This window comes from Bubalus bubalis, chromosome 9, assembly GCF_019923935.1.
Source record: "Bubalus bubalis isolate 160015118507 breed Murrah chromosome 9, NDDB_SH_1, whole genome shotgun sequence".
NCBI lineage: Eukaryota > Metazoa > Chordata > Mammalia > Artiodactyla > Bovidae > Bubalus > Bubalus bubalis.
The window spans coordinates 95143155-95167934 of record NC_059165.1 but is presented as its reverse complement, the minus strand read 5'-3'; the positions used below and the strand labels follow the sequence as shown (position 1 = coordinate 95167934).

The 24780-nt window shown below is 42.1% G+C and overlaps 1 protein-coding gene and 1 pseudogene across 3 annotated transcripts; both read left to right on the top strand.

Moving 5' to 3' along the window:
* The first annotated feature begins 16713 nt into the window (after positions 1 to 16713).
* Positions 16714 to 21811, top strand: LOC102392039 (RNA-binding protein with serine-rich domain 1-like). Of its 3 annotated transcripts, XM_025293452.3 has the most exons (6): positions 16714 to 16824; positions 17267 to 17394; positions 17721 to 17794; positions 19335 to 20161; positions 21585 to 21677; positions 21768 to 21811. In XM_025293452.3, the coding sequence occupies exons 4-5, from the start codon at positions 19356 to 19358 to the stop codon at positions 21673 to 21675; spliced, it is 897 nt and encodes a 298-aa protein (XP_025149237.2). In that variant the 5' UTR covers positions 16714 to 16824; positions 17267 to 17394; positions 17721 to 17794; positions 19335 to 19355; the 3' UTR covers positions 21676 to 21677; positions 21768 to 21811. The 3 variants fall into 3 exon arrangements, 1 of the variants encoding a protein (XP_025149237.2); XR_006553524.2 differs by lacking the exons at positions 19335 to 20161; positions 21585 to 21677; positions 21768 to 21811 and adding exons at positions 18051 to 18341; positions 18523 to 18917; XR_006553523.2 differs by lacking the exons at positions 19335 to 20161; positions 21585 to 21677; positions 21768 to 21811 and adding an exon at positions 18523 to 18917.
* LOC112586976 lies at positions 21801 to 23333 on the top strand (annotated as a pseudogene).
* Positions 23334 to 24780: the final 1447 nt, after the last annotated feature.

The window sequence follows — 24780 nt, the reverse complement described above, 5'->3', positions numbered from 1 at the left end:
AAAAGTGGAAGCAGTGGCAGATCTTATTGGGCTCCAAAACCACTGTGGATGGTGACTGCAGCCATGAAATTAAAAGATGCTTTCCTCTTGGAAGAAAAGCTATGACAAACATAGACAGCATATTAAAAAGAGACGTGGCTCTGCAAAAAAAAAAAAAAAATCCATATAGTCAAAGCTATCGTTTTTCCAGTAGTCATGTAAGTATGTGAGAGTTGGACTGGAAAGAAGACTGAGTGCCAAAGAATTGATGCTTTTGAATTGTGGTGCTGGAGAAGACTCTTGGGAGTCCCTTGGACAGCAAAGGAGATCCAACCAGTGAATCCTAAAGGAAATCAATCCTGAATATTCATTGGAAGGATTGATGCTGAAGCTCTGATACTTTGGTCACCTGATACAAAGAGCAGACTCACTGGAGAAGACCCTGATGCTAGGAAAAATCAAAGGCAAAAAGAGAAGGGAGGTGCAGAGGATGAAATGGTTGGATGGCATCACGACTCAATGGACCCAGGAATTTGAACAAACTCCAGAAGATGGTGAAGGACAGGGAAGCCTGGTATGCTGCAGTCCATGGGGTCCCAAAGAGTCAGACATAGCAACTGAACAACAGAGAAAAAGAAATAGCATTGAGAGGAAATAAAATTCCTCATTAAATAGAGAATATCATCTTTATCCATGATTAAAACATTTTAATGAGCTCATTTTCTTTAAGACAAATAACTCAGTATGATATAGATAGAAACATAGTATAATTTTTAGAAATTAGAGATGCTGATTCTCAGAATTACAAGGAAAGGAATTTACTCAAAGAGAAATAACTTTTATGGGGGGATAAAATGAGAGAGGATGTGGGAAAAAGTAACATACCAAAATATTTCTCAGAAGTTCATTATTGGAGAAAAAAACTGAACAAACTGAAAATGTAGAGACTCCAGAAAAAGCCCATGTTTATTTGGAAACTCAGAAGTTAAGATTAAGTTTCTATTTTAAGTAAATTGCAAAATTATGATTTGAATGAAAAAAATATAGTACCAGTAATTTTAAAAATTTAATTTTTTAATTGAAGGATAATTGCTTTACAGGATTTTGTTGTTTTCTGTCAAACATCAACATGAATCCGCCATAGCTACCAGTATTTTTCACTGGCTACTTTCTGCATTCAGAAAAAAATTATTTTTCAGTTAAAATTTTATTTTCAATAAAAATCTCTGAATGAATTGCACTAATGTGTGAAAAGCATGTATACCTTCAGTATTTTCTCCTAATAGAAATCTTTCCTCTTGTCAGACATAATACAGTAAAGGGTGGCCTGAAATGTTTTTACAGAGAAAATGAACTTTCTGGATACAGGAATGGAAGAAACAATAAGGATGTACTTACTGTATACTTAATGACGGAGGACCCAGCTAGATTCAGTAGCGGGAGCTTTGAGGAGCCATTAATCTGAGATAGAACATCTATCCATAACTCTAAATGACTGAGACTTTTAAAAAGAGAAAACAGATCCTCTGCAAAATAGATGTAAAGCAATTCTGATGGTATTATTGGAATGAATAAGAAATATCTATCTGGTATACTGCTAATAGCAGCTTACTGCTTTCTATTATTGGAATGAATAGTATCTATCTGGTATACTGTTCAAAAGCCAAGTGTAATAGCAACTTACTATGAGATAAAACCTGAATGCAGATTTCTCTTAGAATCTGTTTGATACTTTAAACCTTTCAGAGAGTTCTCTAGTCTTAGGAGGGTATAGCACTTTGGGGCAAAGATACAGCCTAGGAGCCCAGCACCCGAGGCCAAGATGGAGATGATCTCCATGGCCACCATGACCTTGCCCTTGGTGCTGTGGCAGATAGGGAGGAAGGTGAGCAGACACTGAGAAGCACCAGCATGCTGAAGGTCAGGAAATTGGCTTCCCTGAAGGTGTCAGGCACGTTCCTGGCCAGGAAAGCCAAGAAGGTCCCCAGGGCTAAGGAGCCCAGGTAGCCCAGGACACAGTAGAAGGCAGTGACCGAGCCCTTGTTGCACACGATGAGGAGCTCCTTGGGCTCAGAGTGAGTGTCCATCTCAAGGAAAGGGGGAGAGGCTCCCAGCCAGACTCCACAGATGATCACCTGGATCATGGAGTACATGGGAGAGACATAGCAGGTCTTGTTACCAGCAACCGCCTCATGGTTCTTCCTGGTTTCCTGGCCTTGAATGCCAGGATCACAGTCAGGGTTTTGGCTAAAACAGTGGCCATAGCCACAGTGAACACAGCTTCAAATGTGATCTGTTGGAGGACGCAGGTGGCTGTGTGGGGATGATTGATGAAGAGTAAGGAGCAGAGGAAGCACAGGAGGAGGGAGATGAGCAGGACATGGCTGAGAGCCCAGTTGTTGGCCTTGACTATGGGGGTGTGTTGGTGCTTCTACAAACCCACACAACAAAAATACAACCCAATTAAACTATGAACAAAGGAGGTGTGTAGACATGTCTCCAAAGAAGATATACAAATGGGTATTAAATACATAAAAATATGCTCAAAACCAATATGTGTTACAAAATGCAAACTAAATCATGAGATAACCACATTATACCCCTAGGATGGCTATTCTTTTACAAAATAATAGTTAAAATAACAACTGTCACTAAGGATGTTAAATAATTGGAATCTTCATACATTACTAGAAGGAGTATAAAATGGTATAGCTGAAGTGAAAAGCAGTATGTTAGTTTCTCAAAAAATTACACATAACATTACCATAAGATATCCCCCTTCTAAATATTGATAATGTACCCAAAAGATATGAAGGCAGTGCCTTAAGTAGATATTTGTACACTACTCTTATCAATGTTATGATAACCTAAAGGAGGGAAGCAGCCCAAATGTCCACTGAAGGATAAATGATAAAAGGTGGTATCTATATGCAATGAAGCACTATTCAACCTTTAAAATTAATGAAATTGTCTAACACATGCTGCAAAGTGGATGAATCTTGAAAATGTTACGGGAAGTGAAATAAGTCAGACCCCAAAGAACAAACACTGTATGGTTCTACTCACACGAGGTGCTGAGGAATAAACAAGTTCGTAGACAAAGGAGGTGGAAGAATGCTCACAAGGGACTTCTGGGAAAGAGTATAGGGGAGTTACTTTTTAATGTCTATAGAATTTAATAATGATAGATTTCTGTACATGGTAGTGGAAATGATTGCACAACCATTGCAATGTAGCACTGACTTCTACACATAAGACTGATTAAAATGGTAAAATTTATATATATTTACCACAATAAAATGTGTAGATCCAATAATGAATAAAGACATGAATTGAGAAGCTGGTGCACAATGATTCTGCCTATGCCCTTGGTCTCCTTTTTAAGGAGAAGGGGGACAGTGATGAAGTTATCATTGGGTGATTAAGTTTTTATACCTGTGTGGTTGGAAATGTGTCTCTTGGACAAAAAGCACAAGCAAAGCAGCACATTGGCCTGCCTTGTAGAATTTTTCTGAATCCTAAGCTGTAGCTCTGGCTACACACACACTGGAATATTACTCTATCATAATAAAGAATGAAATCTTACCATTTGTGGCAACATGGGGACCTAGGAGGTATTATGCTAAATGTAGTGACTCAGACAGAAAAAGACAACAACTGCATGATTTCACATGTATGTTTAACGAATAAATGACCATCAAAACAAAAAAACCAGACTCACAGGAAACAAAAAGGTGGTTGCCAGAGGGGAAGAAGCTGGGGGGAAAACAGAAACAGGTGGGGAAGATTAGAAGGTACAAACTTCCAGTTGCAAAATAAATGTCATGGGTATGAGATGTACAGTCTGAGGAATATAGTCAACAGCTCTGTAATATCTTTGTATGGTGATATATCCAAACTATAGCGGTGACCATTTTCAAATGTATAGAAAGAATCATAATGTTATATAACAAGAACTAAAAAAGGGAAAGTTAACATGATAAGCCAAATATTCAAAAACAAACTCATAAGAGAGTTCAGATTTATGGTTACCAGCAGCAGGTTGAGGGGTGCAATTGGATGAAGACTGTTACAAGATACAAACTTCCAGTTATAAGAAAACTAGGGATGTACTGTACAATACAACAACAAAAAAAATTAACGCTGTTATACATGAAAGTTGTTAAAAGAGTAAATCCTAAATGTTCTCATCACAAGGAAAAAAATTCTTTGATTATGTATCTACATGAGATAATGGATGTTCACTAACCTTATGGAGGTAACTATTTCATGATGTATATAACAAATATGCTGTACCCCTTAAAATACGGTGCTGTATGCCATTTCTATCTCAATAAAACTGGAAGAAGAAATAATAATCACCTATACAAATCTGCTCCTGCTGGACATTGGCTCAGAACACCTGTAGGCTATGTAGTATAAAATCAAGATTTTGCAATCAAAGGATGAGTTTAGTGCTGACTTAATGGGTGCACACATAATCTCATATGAGGACTCTCTGATAGTTTTACAATGTGTACATCTCATCTTGAAAAGATCTCATACCTCTTTAAATCCAATAGGCCATTCTATCATCTCTTCCTTGATCACCAAGCCTTGATTATATAGACTAGTGGAGCCAAACTCTCCCACTTTAATCAGGAGCCCAAGACCACCTGGAAAACTCACAGCATTCAGGATATCATACTGCACCACATGACTTCTCTTCCAAGGACATGTGCTCCCCAGGACTGTTTCTAAATTGAATTTTATACAGGAATGGGTGAAGCTAGAGGAGAAGAAAGATTGGGAAATGTAAAGTGTATTCAAATTAGAGATGGAAGGGCTATACTTACAAAGCAAGCACTTCCCCACCTCCCCAAACTCAAGCTTTCTTGTTGGTAGAAGCTGAATTTTGTTTGGGTGTTTATCATCTCTTGGTCTCCAGTGACATGAACTTTTCCTCTCATCCTGAAAACAAGGAGAGAAGGAATTGAAGACAGTCCAGACACTGTTCAAGGCCTTGCCTTTGTTATAAGTTTTGGTAAACCTGATCCATAAAGTCTGCTTGTGGCTTCTGAAAGGAAATGTCCATATTCTTAAAAAGGTACAACATGGAATTTTTTTTTCTCATCCTGCAGTTGGATGTTTTTGATCAAGAATATGACTGTCTGACTGGATTCCATGGTGGCTCAGCTGGTAAGGAATCTGTATACAATGCAGGAGACCAGGGTTCAATCCCTGGGTAGGGAAAATCCCCTGGAGAAGGGAATGGCAACCCACTTCAGTATTCTTGCCTGGAGAATCCCATGGACAGAAGAGCCTGGTGGGCTACAGTCCATGGGGTTGCAAAGACTGGGACATGACTGAGTGACTGACACACACAACACATGGGACCTGGCTAGACAAGAGGCTGAATTCTAAGCTAATTGGTCAAGTTGCCATTCAAAATGCAGTCCAGTTCTGAGAGTAGTGTTTGTCATCTTTGATGCTTTTGAACTGTGGTGCTGGAGAAGACTTTGAGAGTCCCTCGGACTGCAAGGAGGTCAAACGACTCAATCCTAAAGGAAATCAGTCCTGAATATTCATTGGAAGGACTGATGCTGAAAATGAAACTCCAATACTTTGGCCACCTGGTGTGAGGAATTGACTCATTGGAGAAGACCCTGATGCTGGGAAAGACTGAAGGCAGGAGGAGAAGGGGATGACAGAGGATGAGATGGTTGCATGGCATCACCAACCTGATGGACATGAGTTTCAGCAAGTTCCAGGAAATAGTGAAGGACAGGGAAGCCTAGTGTGCTGCAGTCCATGGGGTTGCACAGTCAGACACGACTGAGTGAACTGATGACTGTCTGATGACAATAGGTGAAACATGCTCACCATGGGAGAAAATTGAAATCTACAACTCATAGAGCATTAATGGAATGTTGATTTAGGCTTTTAATCCTTGAACCACAGGAGCTTTTCTCACTTTGTTGTGGGCAATAGTGAACGCTTTCACTTTTGAGGTACAATTCACGTAACATACGACTCACCATTTCAAAGGGGACAATTTAGTGGGTTTTAGGACATATGGAATGTGCAATCATCAGCACTGTCTAACGCCAGAATATTTTCATCATCGCAAAAAACCCGTGGGAGTTAAACAGTCACTCCCCATTTCTCCCTAAACACAATCCCTGCCAGTCATGAATCTACATTCTGTCTATAGATCTGCCTGTTTCTGACATTTTTTATGGAAGAAATTGTATAATATTTCCCCTTTTGTGTCTAGTTTCTTTCACTTAGCATAACATTTTTAAAGCTTATATGTATACCAATAATTCTTTTCTTTTAATGACTGAATCTTGCTTCATTGCTTATCCATTTATCCTTTGGAGAACTGAAATGTATCCAAATTGTAAGGGAAGAGGTAAAACTGTCTATTTGGAGATGACATGATACACGATGCAGAGCCATAAATCCTCCACACAAAAATCCTTAGAACTAATCAATGAATTCAGCAAGAGTGCAAGATATAATATTAATATGCAGAAATCTGCTGCATTTGTTTATGCTAATAATGAAGTATCAGAAAGACAAAGTAAAAAAAAATACATCCCATTTACATGGAATCTAGAAAAATGGTACTGATGAATTCATCTGCAGGGCAGCAGTGGAGATGCAAACATGGAGAAGAGACTTGCGGACACAGCAGGGGAAGGAGTGAGTGGAACGAACAAAGAGAGTAGCACGGAAACATATACATAGATAGCCAGTGGGAATTTGCTCTATCACTCAGGGAGCTCAAACCAGTGCTCTGTGACAACCTGCTGCTGCTGCTGCTAAGTCGCTTCAGTCGTGTCCGACTCTGTGTGACCCCAGAGACGGCAGCCCACCAGGGTCCCCCTTCCCTGGGATTCTCCAGGCAAGAACACTGGAGTGGGTTGCCATTTCCTTCTCCGATGCATGAAAGTGAAAAGTGAAAGGGAAGTCGCTCAGTCATGTCCCACTCTTAGCGACTCCATGGACTGCAGCCTACCAGGCTCCTCCATCCATGGGATTTTCCAGGCAAGAGTACTGGAGCGGGGTGCATTGCCTAGAGGGCTCTTAAGATGGGATGGGAGGTGGGAGGGAGGTTCAAGAGGGAGGGGACATGTGTACCTATGGCTGACTCGTGTTGATGTATGGCAGAAACCAACACAATAATGTAAAGCAATTATTCTTCAATTAGAAATAAATTTAAAAAAATAAAAATAAATTTAAATAAACACACACACACACACACACACAAATAGTTGGAATAAACTTAAGAAAAGAGATGAAAGACCTGAATGCTGAAAACTATAAAACACTGGGTGTGGAAACCAAAGATGATGTAAAGAAATGGAAAGATTTCCCATACTCTTGACCGGAAGAGTTAATATTGTTAAAATGCCCACACTATCCACAGTGCAACACCTGAAAATAACACAATATTGTAAATCACTGTACTTGAATTTTAGAAAGTCATATAACTGCAAACAATGTAGAGCAAATAACCTAACATCCATTCCTAACAAAACCTCAGCAAACTGGGAATAGAGGGGATTCCCTCAACTTGATAAAGCACATGTATGAAAAACTCACTACTTAACATCCTACTTCATGGAAGCATTAAGTATTAAGCAAATACTAGCAGATCATAAGGGAATGAAATAGACAACAATTCAATCCCACTTTCAACAGTGAATAGATCATCCAGACAGATAATCAATAAAGAAACTAAGTGAGAGAAGCCACTCACAAAAGGTCACGTTTACATAATCCTGTTTATATGAAACTTCCAGAATTGGAAAATCTAAAGAGACAGTAGATTATCAATGTGTGTTGACAGCAGATGAAAATGGAAAGAAATTAATGATGACCATGAAATTGCATTTTCGGGTGACACAAATATTCTAAAATTAGATAGGAGTGAGGGTTGCACACCTCTGTGAGTGTGCAAAAATCACTGAACTGTACACTATATGAGGCTGAATTTTTTTGAGTGAATTATCTCTCCATGAAGCATTGCATTTATTTTTAAAAATTCAGTATAGATGGATACAGATAAATTCTAGAGTTAGATGAAAAGTAAAGCAGAAGTGGAAAAATTAAAAAAAAATTAACTGCAAAGTCTGAGGAGTTCATACTTTTTGAATTCTCCACATCAACACAGGATTAAATGGCAAAACAGACTGAGGATAAATGATGGTCAAACATCCCACAGTGGACTCAGGTAATTGTTATGCAAATCATGGAATTATTTACTTTCCAATTAAGGGAACATGAGTTCAATCCCTGGTCTGGGAGCTAAGAAAGCCCACATACCACGATGAAGACCCAGCATAGCACAAAAATAGTTTTTGTAAAAAAAAATAAATTAGCAACAGAATAATACTCTGTAGAAATATCATTAAAGATAAAGGCTATGATCATACAAACGCCTTTACAAATCGGTAGAATGTCCTGAAACAATAGGTAACAATACTGTGACTCTAATTAGTAAAGATGTGCATGTTAAAATAATGGCCTTAAAATAATTTAAAATGGCTTTATATTTGTGCCTCTCATGTGATGCAGAACACACACTCAGTTGTGTCTGACTCTCTGCAACCCCATGGACTGGACCCTGCCAGGTTCCTCTGACCATGGAAATCTCCAAGTGAGAATACTGGAGTGGGATGCCATTTCCTTCTCCAAGGGGTCTTCTTGACTCAGGAATGAACCCACGTCTCCAAGTCTCCTGCATTACAGGCTGACTCTTTACCACTGAGTCACTGAGGAAGCCAAGTTCAAAATAGAATATTCAGTTGGTAAAAATGTGGGAAAAGGGTTCCATCCCTGGGTTGGGAAGACCTCCTGGAGGAGGGCATTGCAACTCACTTCAGTATTCTTGCCTGGAGAATCCCACGTACAGAGGAGCCTGGCGGGCTACAGTTCAAGGGGTCACAAAGAGTGGGACAGGACTGAGCTACTAATCACCCATAACACAGAAGAAGGATGACCCTGCCCTCTGCTGGCTGGCTTGTGAAGTGCTAGTTTCCCAGCAGGTCCTTGACCACACACCACACACACCAAGAGCTATATGAATGTGCCTGTGTTTTGACCCAGCAGTTTTTCAATTACCTCAATAAGAGAAATGCCCAAGCTTGTTAAGAAGGATTAATTATCACATGTCTATTGTCATATAACATTAATCACAATGGCTAAAGTGTTGCCATATGTATATGACATGACTTCTGTAGACATTCAATAATACTCATGTAGATATACATTTACTTAAATTACATCCATGATACACTGTTAGGTATGAAAATGTGTTTACAGAATGAAGTTGACCATATGCAATCATGGACTAACCCAGAGACTTTTAGGAATAACTTTGACAATCACATAATGCCTCCAGCTCTTCTGTCCCAAATGGAGATGGCCAGAAATTTCTCTGGCTTCCAGTACAGGAGGAAGGGAACAAAGTTTGACCTCCAGCCTTTGATGTTAATAAGACTCCCACCGCCTTACCCTCAACACTGGCCTCAAGGAGAAAACAGTTTCCCTCTTTCCCCTCACGGGGCCTGAGATCAGAGGGTCTACTTCATCCCCTGATAGTCACTTTCTGACACCCTAACTAAGGCAAGTGATCCGTAGCTTTCGCCAAACTAGACAACGTATGTGCCTGAAATAATTTCCATAAAATATTCCATGTCTTACTTTTAAAGTTATGGAAGGAAACCAAGAGGAAACAAAACATGAAATGGGACAGCTGGAACGGACAAAGATTGGACACACAAATGTCCTCACACAGATAAAACTCTGGAAAGACTGAAATTCTAACCCCAGAGGTCATAGCCCTCCAGCTCAAGAGCACCTGCCAAAACCACTACAGATTTAAAATTCCAGAAGGAATTAGTACAGATGGAAACAACTCGTGGAAACAAAGTGTGGAGTTCCTACACATCCCTTTACTTTTCCGAGGACATGCAAAGTGAAAATGAAAGTCACTCAGACTCTTTGAGACCCTGGAATTCTCCAGGCCAGAATACTGGAGTGGGTAGCCTTTCCCTTCTCCAGGGGAATCTTCCCAACGTAGGTATCAAACCCAGGTCTCCCGCATTGCGGGCGGATTCTTTGCCAGCTAAGCCACAAGGAAAGCCCAAGAATACTGGAGTGGGTAGCCAATCCCTTCTCCAGGGGATCTTCCCAACCCAGGAATTGAACTGGGGTCTTCTGCATTGCATGTGGATTCTTTACCAACTGAGCTATGAGGGAAGCCTAGACATGTTAAATGTTTCAGAGGCACTAGCGATTCCTTCAACCAACAAAGCATAAACAGCACACAGGCGGTTTGAAGGAAATCCCTTGTTAGGCATCGTTGTTGGAACGAAACCAGAGACACGCTTGCTTCACAGTTGGATAAAGTCCAGATTTTAAGGCAGTGTTCTCATTTTTTTCCTGGAGAAATTAGTGCAATGGATAAAAAGTGAAGGGCATTAACCTGGTCTGAAATGGTATCCCCTTTTCTTGTTTGGCCTTCAGAATAGTGGGCTGAATATCTCATTCATTTTAAGGTTACATGATGACTGATGTCCAGTGGGTCATAATGTTTAAGGGTTGTGGATTTAAGGAACTTAGGGTCTCCAGGGGTGCACACTTCAGCAATGTCCCTGTCAGAAGTGAGCGCCACTTTCTCCTAAGTGTGACCTCAGACCAGGGGATCAGTGACTCAAGGGATGGTGTGCCTCAGTCAGAGGGTCTGACAACAGCAGGGGCTGGAGTCCCAGCAGGTTTACTAGTTTTGAGACCTCTGGGGAATGATCATCGAGAATAGGCTCATGGAGCTGACACATAAGTTGTCTAACTCTCTCCTCTGTCTTGAAGGGAGTGGGGAGAAAAAAATTAAGGTAAAAAAGAGATAAAGAAGATCACAATGAGAATCTGATCCTAGTTGCTCAGTCATATCTGACTCTGCGTCTCCATAGACTATAGCCACCAGGCTCCTCTGTCCATGGAATTCTCCAGACAAGAATACTGGAGTGGATTGCCATTTCCTACTCCAAGGGATCTTCCCAACCCAAGGATCAAACACTCGTCTCTTGGATCGCCTGCTTTCGCAGGTGGATTCTTTACCACCAGCGCCACGGGGAAAGCACCAGTGAGGGGGTGTCAGCCTACAATTCTGCAATTTCTGTGCACACCTTAGCATCTTCTCTGTGGGATTAAATGGACACACACACACACACCCATGTGCACGTGTAAACAAGAACTTACTTACCTGTTGTTCGCCTCTTGCTTTTGGCTGCCCACAAAAGAGAGCCGAAATGTGTCTGATTCCTGGTACAACTCGTAAAGAGGAAAAAATCCACCCCATCACTAGGTCCCCATCTCTACAGACTCTTGGCTTCTGGAATCGCAAACAATGTCCATAATACAGCTCACATACTGTGTATAAGAAATGCAGGAGGAGGAAAAGACAAATCAGAAAGGACATGGCAGGGTCTGTGCAACAGGGAGACAAAACCCTGTGTCTAAGCTGAGCTGGGAAGAAGCTGCCTCAGGAGCAAGTCTGTAGGCTCTGCTCTCAGAAGGGAAAACTTCCCCTCACACCAGCGCAGCACAGGCCACTGCTGCTCTGTCTCTCAGCCTGTGAGAACTGCAGGGCGTGTGCCAGGCTGGTGTGCCAGACCAGGGCACACTTAGAATCAGAGAGCAGGTGTGTATAAGGGGGTCACAGTGCTGAGACCTCACCCTCGGTGTCCCCGTGACGCGAGAAGCCTGCCTTCCCCTTCTTTTTAGTGCTTCATGTCAGTCCCATGGAGGAGCTCTGGGGAGGCTCCTGTCCTGGGGCTCTGCACCTGCCTCCCTCAGTCCTGGTGAAAAGCAATTACCATGAACATGTTTTTCCCCTTCCCTCTGTGATTGCATCATAGTCTGTGACTCTCAGGCTTCAGGGCTTGGAAACAGAGAGGGAGGTGTGGGGGAGACGAGCCCATCCCGACACTGAGGGCTCTGCCCTCCTGTGTCCATGATTGACGTCCCTGCATGGAGCTTATAGTGGTTATGTCACCCGGGTTAGACAAGCTGGGACATGGCAGGGTTAGAAACAAGCTGGTCTGAAATCATCTTAGGACTCTTCATAATAATTGCAACTGATGCTTTAGCAAGAAAGTAAATTTGTTCATCAATTACTGATCTTGGCATATATAATTAAGAAAGCCACTTTCTTTATCTCAAATACAATTTGAAATCTATTAGCAACCTAATTTTATACCATGAAGTGTTAGAGAATATAATAAAACCTAAATTCACATCTATCACAGAGCATGAAATGATACAGATTGTACGGACAGCAGAATAAAAGAGAGGAGAGAAAAATAAGAAGGAAAATCAACAGTTTGTTCTTTGCAAAGATCCACAAAAATGACAAACTTCAAATACACTGACTGTGAAAAAGGAGAGAAGATTCAGTTACTCAAAATAAGAAATGGATTTGTGGGCATTACTGCTGAATTTATAGGAAAAAGGATTTGAAGAAAATACTATGTACAGCTGTACATCAACAGATTAGATAATCCAGACAAAATGGACAAATTTCTGGAAAAGCTGCTCCCAAAACTGAATCAAGAAGAAGTAGAAAATCTGAATAGACCTATAACCTGTAAGACTATGGAATCAATAATCCAAAAAGTCCTATAAAGCACAGCCTGTACCACATGGTTTCACTGTTGATTTCTACCAAACATAAAAAATTACTTAACAATACTGATTCTAAAATGCTCCCCAAAAAACTGAAGAGGAGAGAACTCTAACTCATTCCATGAGGTCAGTATTACCCTTTTACCAAAGCCAGAAACAGACAATACAAAAAGAGAACGCAATTAGATGCATATACTCTTGAGTACTAGTAGAAAAATCTTTAACACATACTAGCAAACTGAACGTAGCAACACATTAAATGGATTCTGAACGACAGACAAATGAGATTTATTCCTGGGACCTAAAAGGATGGTCCAGTGTATGAAAACCAATCAGTGTAATAGCTAATAATATTATGAAACTCCTTCATAACAAAGACACTCAGCCAGCAGAAGAAGAATAAAAGGAAATTTCAATAGAATAGAGGCCATACATCAAAAACCTGCATCTGTCATCTTAGTTGATAAAGCCTGGAAATATTTTCTATAAGATTAAGAACCAGAGAGGGATGCCTGCTTTTGCCACTTCTAGTCGACCTAGCATAGGAAGTCCCTGCTAAACAAAGAAGCAAGAAAAAGTTATGAAAAGACAGTTACATTACAAAGGAGGAAGGAAAATGATCCCTGTTGATAGAGAAATGGTGTCATATGCAGAAACGCTTAGATTACACTCAGACACAGCACAAACACATGGGAACACACATGCACACAGTTAGACCCAAAAAATAAACTCAGCAAAGTTGCAGGATAAAAAATCATCACACAAGGGACCTCCCTACTGGTCAAGTGGCCAAGACTCTGAGCTCCCAAAGCAGGTGGCCTGGGTTCGAACTCTGGTCCCTGGTCTGGGAACTAAGATCCTACATGCATGGCAAAGCAAACAAAAACAAAAACATAAAATTTAAAAAAATACCTAAAAAAATAAACACAAAATTATTATTTTTATATACCGTAAGCACAAATAATTCAAAAAGGAATAAATTATTAGGAATAAACATAAGCAGTGAGGCAAAAGATTATATTCCCCAAACTATAAAGTATTGCTGAAATAAATTAAAGGAGATATAAATAGGAAGACATACCATTTTATTGATTGGAAGACTTAATACATGAGAATGTCAATACTACACTAAGTGATCTACAGACTTAATGCAATCTTTATTGGACTTCCGATAACATTTTTGTGGAAATAGAAACATGTATCCCACCATTTGTTTTGAAAGCTCAGGCACCCTGCATAACCAAAAGAATCCTGAAAGAGCAAATCAAAGTTGAAGGTATGAAACTTCCTGATCCCAAAATACCCAAAAGGGTTACACCAAAGTAATTAAACAGTGTGGTACTGGAGTAAATAACATTGAAATAAGCCTAGAGCCCTGGTAAAGAACAACAACAACAACAAAGAAACAACAAACTTCCTCCAACATCTGGTCAGGTGAACTTCAGTAAGGCTGACAGGCTCATTTAGTGGGGAAGAGACAGATTTTTCAACAAATTACACTGAGTAAAGTAGCAAAGGAAGGTGAGGTGGGCATTTTTCATTCATAATGAGAGCCAAGGCAGGGTCCTCGGGATCGGACCAATCCCTGGGATGATCAGCCCTGAGTGTCAGGGGTAATTTGGACAAATCTGGTTATTGAAGGGGTGGTTCTTCCTTCTTTTGGGACAGACATTCACCCTGGACACAGATTCCCCTTCCCCGCAGGCAATGTTCCTAGATGTCTTATCTATCGTCCTGGTGTCCCCCACACGCTGCTTCTGATGAAGGAACTCACTGCACAGGAAATGAAATGTGGCAATGAGCAAACGCTTCTGGAATTCACTGTCCTTCCCTCCCCCAGCCATCCTGAAGCAGCCGGCCTGATACAACAGTGTAGTGGGCTTTGGAGACCTGAGGGTCAGTGTCCTCTGGGGGAAATACCTTGCAGGGCTGGGGTGCTGTTCTTCTGGAGGTTGTATAAACTCAAAAGGGGCTTTCCCAGCAGGCACAGTGGTAAAGAATCCTTTTGCTAATGCAGGAGACACAAGAGACAGGGGTTCAATCCCTGGGTTGGGACCATCCCCTGGGGGACGAAATGGCAAACCGATCCAGTATTCTTGCCTGGAAAACTCCGAGGACAGAGGAAATGCTGTTTTCTCAGTCCTCAACTTCCATTTCAATAATATCTGCCGCTATTAATTCACTCCCTTGTGAAACTCCTTTACCCCTTGAGTCCTTTCTCTTCTCTTAAACATAAAGGCATACTACTCTGCTTCTTTCTCTTCGCTCTTTTATTTTGGTGGCATCACATCTTAAACCCTACATTTCCATTTGGCTCTGGTCTCATATTCTGTGCTGTAGTCAAGATACCTACTCCCAGTTTTCTGCAACTTTCACTAACACTCTACCCAAAATAGAACTGATATAGAATCTTACGTAGTCTCTACAGTTGACCCTTGAACAGTGCAACTTTGAACTGTATGGGTCCTCTTATAAGCCTATTTTTTTAAAATAAATGCATACCACAGTACTACACAACCTGTGTTTGTGTTACAGGGAAGAACGGACTCCATGTTGGATCTATTTCTTTTACTTAAACGCTTAACTTTGCTTCTGGTTGCTTTTGTTTACTAAAAGGACACTATACAAAACCAATGGGAAGCAAAGGTTCTAAAGCTGTATCCTTTTCGTTCCCTAAAAAGATACTGTTTACCCTGCCTCCACCCCTCTGCCTGAGTATTGACCTAAAGCACCTTAGTTCAGGACCCTGTCCCCCTGTAGATGGCAGGAAGGAAGACGTTAACACATCTCCCCGCTAAGACTATACCAGAAGATATTTGCAAGATTAAAGGCCATTTTACTTTGCTTCCTCACCTCCCCCTGCCTCTGTTCTACAAAAGAACTTGGCATTCAGACCCAGATAGGATGGTTATTTTGAGACATTAATTCTCTGTCTTCTAGGTCACAAGTTTTACAAATAAAGTTGTGCTCCTTGCCGCAGCACCTAGTCTCTCATTAACCGGCCTGTTTCGCGGCCAGCAGATCGAGTCTGGACTCAGTACGAGTTGTTTGAATGTCCCGTTGTGGAACCATGGATGCTGACTGTGGAGTTATCCCCAAGTTCTCAACTCTGTGGAGGGGCTGGGCCCTAACTCCCACACCCACTCCCATTGCTTAAGATTGTATTTGCCACCTCTCCTGACTTCCTCTTTCCTTTAAAAGGCACTTATCTGATCAGCCACTTGAGCTGCAAACCAGAGTTATCTCTGGTTCTGTCCTTTCCCTTCATATCCAGTCAGTAAGTAAGTTCAGAATGTGTGTGTGTGTGCGCATTCGTGCACATGCACGCACCACACACTCGGTCATGTCCAACTTTTTCAGATCCCATGGACTGTAGTCTGCCAGGCTCCTCTGTCCATGGAATTTTCTAGCAAGAATACTGGATTAGGTTGCCATTTCTTTCTCCAGGGGATCTTCCCAACCCAGGGATGGAACCCTCAAGTTTTGTGTCTCCTGCACTGACAGGTGGATTCTTTACTACTGCGCCACCTGGTAAGCCCCCACAGTAAGGTAATGTTCTAAAATACTCTGATGGATTCACAAAATGACTCTCTGCATCTACTCTGGTGCATTAGGTAGATTGGTGTTTGTTACAAGGTATAGTAAAGAAATTCCAGGCACAGTGTTCTCTTAGGGAAACAAAGATGTACACTGTTGCTGAGGCAGGTTGTGAGTTCTAAAGCAGACCTGGAATCCTGGTCCTTCTAAAGCTACTATGAAGTGCAGAAAGAAACTTCCACTCTTATTTTTGTAGAATGTATCCCAGCTGAGGGAAAGAAAGCATTACAATGTTGGTAGAGACTGCAAATACCTAACCAGGCACAAATGTGTTAAGTTTTTTCATCTACAATAATATCTGATGGTGTCAGTCATCTCAAATTCTTGTGTTTGTGTGCATAGATTTAGGAATCTCTTCAATGCCTTGGATCTGAAAGACAGTGTGTTCTCTGGAGATTGGGTTATCCCTGATTGGATTGTCCACTCTCTTCCCCTTTTAAAGGAAAATCAGAGACAGAAGTTAGTGGACTTTCCAGTGAGCCACAGGCTGACTGCATCTCAAGAGTGGTCATAGGACAGCTCCTGAAATTGGGGGAACCTGCATAGACCAGATTTCCAAGCTGGCCTTATCTGGTGAGCATGGAATGGATACTGATGGCTAAACAGTATACATCTACAATTGCCTTTTCTAAAATCTCTTTGTTTTAGCCAACAGTAGCTTTTAAAATGAAAAGTTACCTTACTGAAAGTTATTTCTTTGGTGTTAGTATTGAGAAATATTCAAGGTATTGTATAGGTTTGTGTATGAAGCTTTCTTGGGATAATTAGCCAGATTTAAAAAAACAAAAAACAAAAAAACAAGATCACTATAAAGAAGAAGTAGTATTTGTCTGTACTCTGAGTTTTTTCATCTACAATATTATCTGTGTCAATAGCCTCAAATTCTTGTGTTTGTGGGCACAGATTTAGGAATGTCTCCAAAACTTGGATCTGAGAGGGCGTGCCCTCTAGATTGGGTTGTCCACTGATTGGGTTGTCCACTGATTGGGTTGTCCACCTTCTTCCCCCATAAAAGGAGAGGCAGAGGCAGAAGTCAGACTTTCCATTGAGGCACCGGCTGTCTGCATCTCAGGAGTGGTCAGTGGACAGCTCTTTGAACTGGGGGAACCTGCACTGACCACATTTTCAAGTCAGTCTCTTCTGGTGAGTTTGGAATCCATATTCATGTCCATCTATATACTTTTGCCTTTTGTACAATCTTTTTAATTAAGCAAATAGTAGCTCTTAAAGTGTTACATTACTGAAAGTTATTTCTTTGGTGTTAGTATTAAGAAATATTCAAGGTTTTGTATAGGTTTGTGTATGAAGCTTTCTTGGGTTAAGTAGCCAGATTTTTTTTTTTTTTAATCACTATGAAGTAGAGGTAGTATTTGCCTGGGCTCTGTTTAAATAGTTCTCTCTGAAAAATGTTTTACCCACAAGTTTATTTTTCTTGGTTTTTATTTTTCTTTCTTTCTTTTTAAATTCAGCTCTGATTGCTGCTCCACCCAAGAGTTTCTGATTCATCGCATCTGGGAGCAAGGCCTGAGACTCTCCATTTCTAGTAAGTCCCCAGGTATTGCTGCTGCTCTAAGGACACACTCTGAGAACCACTGGTACTCCTGCTCACAGTCTAAGGATGTACTCTGAGAACCACTGGTCTAGCTTGTCCCTGGTGGGGTGGAGAAGCTTTCTGAGACTTGATGGGAGGGTCCTTCCTATAGGCAGAGGCCTAGGATGACCCCATAGCAAGAATGGGTCCATACTGCCCCAGATTCTGCCATACTGGGTTTCAGATTTCTTTCTCTTCCTATTAATAGTGCTTATAATGTGGGTTGAGGAGGCAGTGCTCCCATGAAAGGAAATCAGATTGCTTTCTGAACTAGCTGAGCTACAAAGACTAGACTATCCCATTGGTAAGCTGGAAGAAGAGAGAATGTTTCAGGCCATCTATCTGATACATCAGCAGAGTCTGCCCTTCCTGGTTTATTTTCAAGGAAGAGAGTAAAAACTGGACATCCATGGGCCCTGGTGACAAGGAGGGGAGGTGCAAGGACTTGGGTTAAGGATTATGACTGTGACTTGCCTATATTACTCGCAGCAAGGTCAAGGTGACTTTTAAAAGTTATTTTACAGTGTCCTACTTTACTTTTTTCTCAGTTTGATTTCTCTACCTGAGATATCCTCTGATGCTATGTCTAACTTTATCTCATTTCTCTTCCAAATTAATCCATTACCTTTATGTATTCTGATGTTCCTATAATTCTTTGTTTAATGTCTGCTGCTTCCCAGGTGTTGCTAGTGGTAGAGAACCCGCCTGCCAATGCAGGAGGCGTAAGACACACCATTCAACCCCTAGGTCCGGAAGATCCCCTGGAGCGGGGCATGGCAATCCACTCCAGTAGTCTTGCCTGGAAAATTTCGTGGACAGAGGAGCCTGGCAGGCTACAGTCCATAGGGTTGCAAAGAGTTGGACACCACTGAAGTGACCGAGCACGCAGGCAATGTCTACTGCACTGCAGGCAGACTCTTTACCGTCTGAGCCCCCAGGGAAGCTCAATTTGTACATCTAATGCTGTCTAAAAAACCTGGAACCTGCTTTGATGTTGGGATAAAATAAGCTAGTACATCATTGGCTCTTGTATTTCTGGGAATATTTAGTAAACAATAAAATGTTTTTTAAAAAATTCAGCTCTCTGATCCGTATGTATCATCAAGTTAAATGGCTATGGCTGGTCGCTCAGTCGTGTTCGACTCTTTGCGACTCCATGGACTGTGGCCCTCCAGGCTCCTCTGTCCATGGGATTCTCCAGGCAAGAATACTGGAATGGATTGCCATTCCCTTCTCCAGAGGATCTTCCCGACCAAGGGATCGAACCCGGGTCTCCAGCATTGCAGACAGATTCTTTACCGTCTGAGCTACAGGGTTGCCCTTCACCAATATCTTCATCAATAACTGTCATTTTTTCTTTCTCCTTACTTCTCTTCCTCCATATCTCCTCTTTCTTCGTCGCTGTGATGGCTTTATTGATGATCACAACATTCTACTGTACTTCACACTGTAGGAAACAGCCTTTAATCTATTAACCCTTTTCTCTCCTGAGGCTGAGAAGCGCGGAGGCGAGATGACTCCGTCTCCCATCCCACGCAAAGAGCGCTTTGACGAGCAGCCCGCGGATCCCTGTAAAAATACAGGCGCCACCCAGCAGTCCGGCGAGAAGGACCGAGGCAGGGATAAAGCTCGGAAGCGGCGCAGGGCCTCGGGCGGTAGCAGCAGCTCAGGGGCTCGGTCCCGCTCAGGCTCCAGCCGCGGCTCCAGCTCGCCCTCAGCATCCGGCCGCTCGGGATGCTCCAGTGGGTCCCGCAACTCCAGCTCCAGCAGCTCCCCCTGCTCTCCGAGGCCTTGGCGCCCCCGATACCACAGGCGGCGGTCCGGTTCCAAACCCAAACCACCCAGACCAGACGAGAAGGAAAGGAGACGGCGCAGCCCCGCCCCTAAGCCCACCAAAGTGCACGTAGCGAGGCTCACGCGGAAGGTGACCAGGGAGCACATCCGGGAAATATTCTCCACCTTCGGGAGAGTTAGAAAGATCGACCTGCGCAGAGAAAGGATGCGCGCGCATCCGTCTCAAGGCCATGCCTACGTGGAGTTCGAGAATCCGGAAGAGGCTGCGAAGGCACTCAAGCACATGGACGGAGGGCAAATCGACGGCCAGCAGATCACGGCCACAGCAGTGCTGGCCCCCTGGCCCCAGCCACCCCCCAGGCGACTGAGCCCTCTCCGGAGAATGCTGCCACCTTCCCCCACTTGGCGCAGGGTGAGGAGGTGCAGGTCGCGTTCCCCTTGGGGCAGGTCCCCCGAGCGCCGGCGACCCCGCTGCCCCCGCCGCCGCCGCCACTGGAGCGGCTCCAGCTCCAGCTCCTGCCGAAGGTGAGGGCAGCAGTTGACACCTGTCCCCGAGCAGCAGAGCTCCGGCTGCAGGGGTGTTGCTGGTTTGGGGTTGTGCTTGTAAAGGTGCCCTCTAGTGTTCTGGCTGGAAGACTTCCAAGTGTCTTTAGTTCCTGGGAGTCATGTAGCTGGCAAAGCCAGCAGGGATGAGCAGGGGGCTTCAGACGGACGGACAGCCCCAGCCTGGGAGCACGTTTTTACATGTCCCAGACGACCTGGGCCGATCCGGTGGCCTGGTCCTGCCCTAACCTGTCGGCCGGCAGAGTCCAGCAGTGATGCCATCCCTGTTAGCCTGGCCATGCACCCCTGTTTGGGTCCTCTTCTGACCTCTAGGGTCAAGTACCCCGTGCTATGAGCCACACACACACACACACACACACACACCCTCCCTTCCTTTCTCTGAAATTGATAAGTACACACACATACACACACCCTCCCTTTCTCTGAAATTGCTAAGTTTCCAGCCAGCTCTGCTGGGTCATCACAGAACCACCCCTGCCTAGGGCAGTTGTGTGCTATTCATTGCCCTGCAGGTTACCTTAGCAATGTGTACATTGCATTTTTGGCTTTCATTGTACAGTCAGGACTATTCATTTTCTGTTTTGGGTTCTGTAACTTTGTAGCTTTTTAGATAATGTTGTGGTTGTTCTTTGTTGTGTAAAGTAATTGCTTTGGATGAACCAAGGATTAGAGTTTTTTTTAAAAAAAAACTTTTATCAGGATTTAAATGAATTGGGGTGATGACTTTGTTCAGTGAAATTCTGAATTATGGATCTTAGTCCACAACTTGGCATGTAATAGGTGCTCTGTAAACATGAGGATCAAGTGATTTTCGTTCCAAACTGAGGAGTATAGGGTGTTGAAAGGGGGTGGTGTTAGTAATTATGGCAGGGCAACAGGATTAAGATATTTTTATTTTCTTCCTCTAAAACACCCTCTGAAACAGAAATGATGGATTTTAAAAGAAAGTGTGCACTGATTAGGTTTACATTTTAAGTAGATTTTTATGATTAAAGTCTTAAATGGATTAAGAGAGAAAGGATGTGAAACCATAGTGACAGTTGACTGCAGTCACCCACCAAAGAGGTGATAAGACTGTATAACTGAAGTTGAGTGACTTTCTGAGAAAACTTTAGAAAGTATATTTGGAGTTCGAATACTTTTTTCAACAAAATATATCTTGAGCCCCTTCTAAGGGCAAAGTGAGTAAGTATATATGCCAGGGTAAATCACTAAAGTCCACGTTACTCTTCCCTTCATTGGGTATCCAACTTAGTGAGAGAATTAACATAAAATGAAGAGATGATAATACACATACAGTTCACAATTGGAAAACTAAAAGAGAAAAGGCAATATTTGATGACTGGGTCTGGAAAGCTCACTCTGTTCAAATAATGTTTTGCAGGAAGATGGAAAAGTACTCAGGATTGATTCAAGGGCGGCAGGAGCTGAGAGGCCATGGCAGCATTGCCAGATCACCGTGGAAGCGCTCCTAGAGGTATTTTCCTGGGGCAACACAGGTTCTTACCACAGGGCTGGGACATATCCAGTCTGCATTCATCTCTGAGATCTCTCTCATCTCCCTCAGCTATAGGAAATCTGATTGAAGCAACCCAGTCTGATGAAGAAAACCGAGAAATCAATTGCTTTGAAGAGGCAAAAGAGAGAAGCTGAACAAATTAATAAACTCTTTATTGGTGTTTTGAACTTTGAAACCACAGAAGAAAGTCTGAGGAACTGTTACCAGCAGTGGGGAGAACTTAGAGCCTGTGTGGTCCTGAGGGATCCTTCCAGCCAAAGAGGAAGACAGTGCGGTTTTGTCGCCTTTTCTTCCATGACCGAGGTGGATGAAATGTCCACTGGACCCCATTCCATTGACGGCAGAGTGCTTAAACCCAAACATGTGTCCCAAGAGCAGCATCTGGACAGCGGGGTGTCCTTTGGACACTGAAGAAACTGTTGGTATTCAACAAGATATTAAGGAACATCATCTTAGAGATTACTTTGAGAAATATGGAAAAATGGTACCATTGAGATCATTACTGATAGGCAGTCTGGCAAGAAAAGAGGCTTTGGATTTGTGACTTTTGATGACCTTGATTCTGTGGACAAGACTGTGTTGCCGAAAAACCGTACCATCAATGGTCATCATGTAAAAGTTGCAAAGGCTTTGTTGACATGGGAAATGCAGCAACTCGAGGGTTCTAGAAGTGGAGGAGGAGGCCGCTTTGGTTTGGGGGTTTATCCTGGTGATGGTAGTGATTTGGGACTAGCATCAGGATGAGAAAGTAACTTCTGGGGAGGATCTGATGCATATGGAAATGGTCCTAGATTTAGGGGTGCTTATCATGGGGCTGGAAAAGGGAGAGACAGAGGGTCTGTCTGGTGGTGAAAGTCCCATATCTGGCAACCATGATTGAGGCTGCAGAGGTGGTCATGGCAACAATGGAGGAGGAAATTGTTAGAAGTGGAATTAATAATGACTTTGGAAATTATCAGCAGCAATTTAATTACAGTTGATGAGGAATGGAAACTTAGGTAGCAGGAACTTGAGGGCTCAATACGGTAAAGGAAACTCTGGTCCAGGAGGCAGTGGGGGATGTGGGGGTTGGGAGGCCGAAGCTGAAACTGAGCTGCTTCTTGTTTGCCCTGGGCTTCACTGTCTAAATAGGGGAGGATGAGAGCCCAGAGGTAACTGGGCAGCTTCAGGTTATGAGTAAACATGCAGTGATATGGCAGAAGACACCAGAGCAGGTGCAGAGAGCCATTTGTGAATGAATTGAATTATTTAAGAACATTGCCTTCCTGCAGAGGAAAAACTGTATGGAAACTGCCTTTGAGGCAGTTTCTTAGCTTAATTGCTTTTTTCTAGTGATCTTTGTCAGAGTGTAGAAGCGTCACTTCTTTGATAATGTTAAATTTTGTTTAACATTAAACCTTTTGTTAAATGTTTGTAAATTGTTAACATTTCTTTGTAAAATGTTACATTTAAAAAAATCTTTTGCAGATTTTTCTCAGTTTTTGAAAAGCTATTAGTCAGAAGTATGCTGTAATGAAACATTAATAACATTATTCCTTAAATTTTAGCGTGTAGAATTATTATATGAAGCAGTTGTACATTTATGATTGAATAAAATAATTCTAAAGGAAAAAAGCACTTGTGGTTTGTCCTCTTTCACGTATACTCTTTTGCACTTCTAATTTTTTTCTTTTTTAACAATTTTTTTCTAATTTCATGAGATGTCATTGACATACAGGACTATATACAGTTTTCTTAACAATTTTTTTCTAATTTCATGAGATATCATTGACATACAGTACTATATTCAGTTTTCTTTTGATGGAAGAGTTCTATTTTTCCAGGTAATGTTTAAAATTGCTGCTACTGTATATGTTTGAAGTGTATGTGACATCTACATCATGAAATGATTACCACAGTGATTTTAGTTAACATAATACTGGAGGGGGTAGCCATGCCCTCCTCCAGGGGAATCTTTCCGACCCAGGGATCAAACCCCGGTCTCCCACATTGCAGGCAGATTCTTTACCATCTGAACCACCAGGGAAGCTCTTTATTTAACGTTCATCATCTCAAAATGTTTTTTTTTTTAAGTTTTTTTTTTTTTTAAATATTCCTAATTTGTCTCTTTATTGGAAACGCCATGTGCCCTCCTGAAACAACTGGCACTAAGTTTTGTTGTTTTTTTTTTTGGTGTGATGAGAGTCTTAGGATTTACTCTCTGAACATAGTTCTTCAGCACTGTAGTGAACAGCAACATTAACTGCAATCATCATGTTACTCATTACCCCTTCTGCATCTTTTTTTAAAGCTGAGAATTTGTACCTTTCAGCAACCTTTCTCCAATTTCTCCTCCCATGCATTCTCTGCTTCGGTAAATCAGATGTGATTTCTTTTTCTATGGGTTCATTTTGAGTATTTGGGTTCTTTCTTTTTTTAGATTTTTTAAATTGAAGTATGTGCTTTTTCTTAGTCTCTCAGTCGTGTCTGACTCTCTGCGACCCCATGGACTATAGCCTGCCAGACTCCTGTATTCATGGGGAATTCTCCAGGCAAGAACACTGGAGTGGGTTGCCATTTCCTTCTCCAGGGGATCTTCCCAATCCAGGGATCAAACCCAAGTCTCCTGCATTGCTGGCGGATTCTTTACCATCTGAGCCACCGGGGAAGCCATTTTGAAGTATAGTTGATGAATAATATTGTATAACTTGCAGATAATACAGTAGAGTGATTCATAATTTTTAAAGTTATACTCTATAAAAGTATTGGTCATAGTCCCTGTTGGTACAATACATTCTTGTAGCTTATTTTATACATTAAATTGTAACTGCTCACTGCTCAAAAGTCAATAAAGAGGCACAGTTGGTGGAAGGGAAAGTTTGCTTTATTTTGGATGCCAGCATCTGGGTTCAGGCGACAGGGGCAGGATGGACGCCTATCCACAGGCTGATCAGCCCAGATAGCTGGCTCATTATTATTTCTGGGTGTGTTCCTGAGGATGTTTCTGGAACAGATCAGCATTTGATTCCGTAGACTAAGTGAAGTGACCCACTCTCCTCAGTGTAGGTGGGTGTTATTCAGT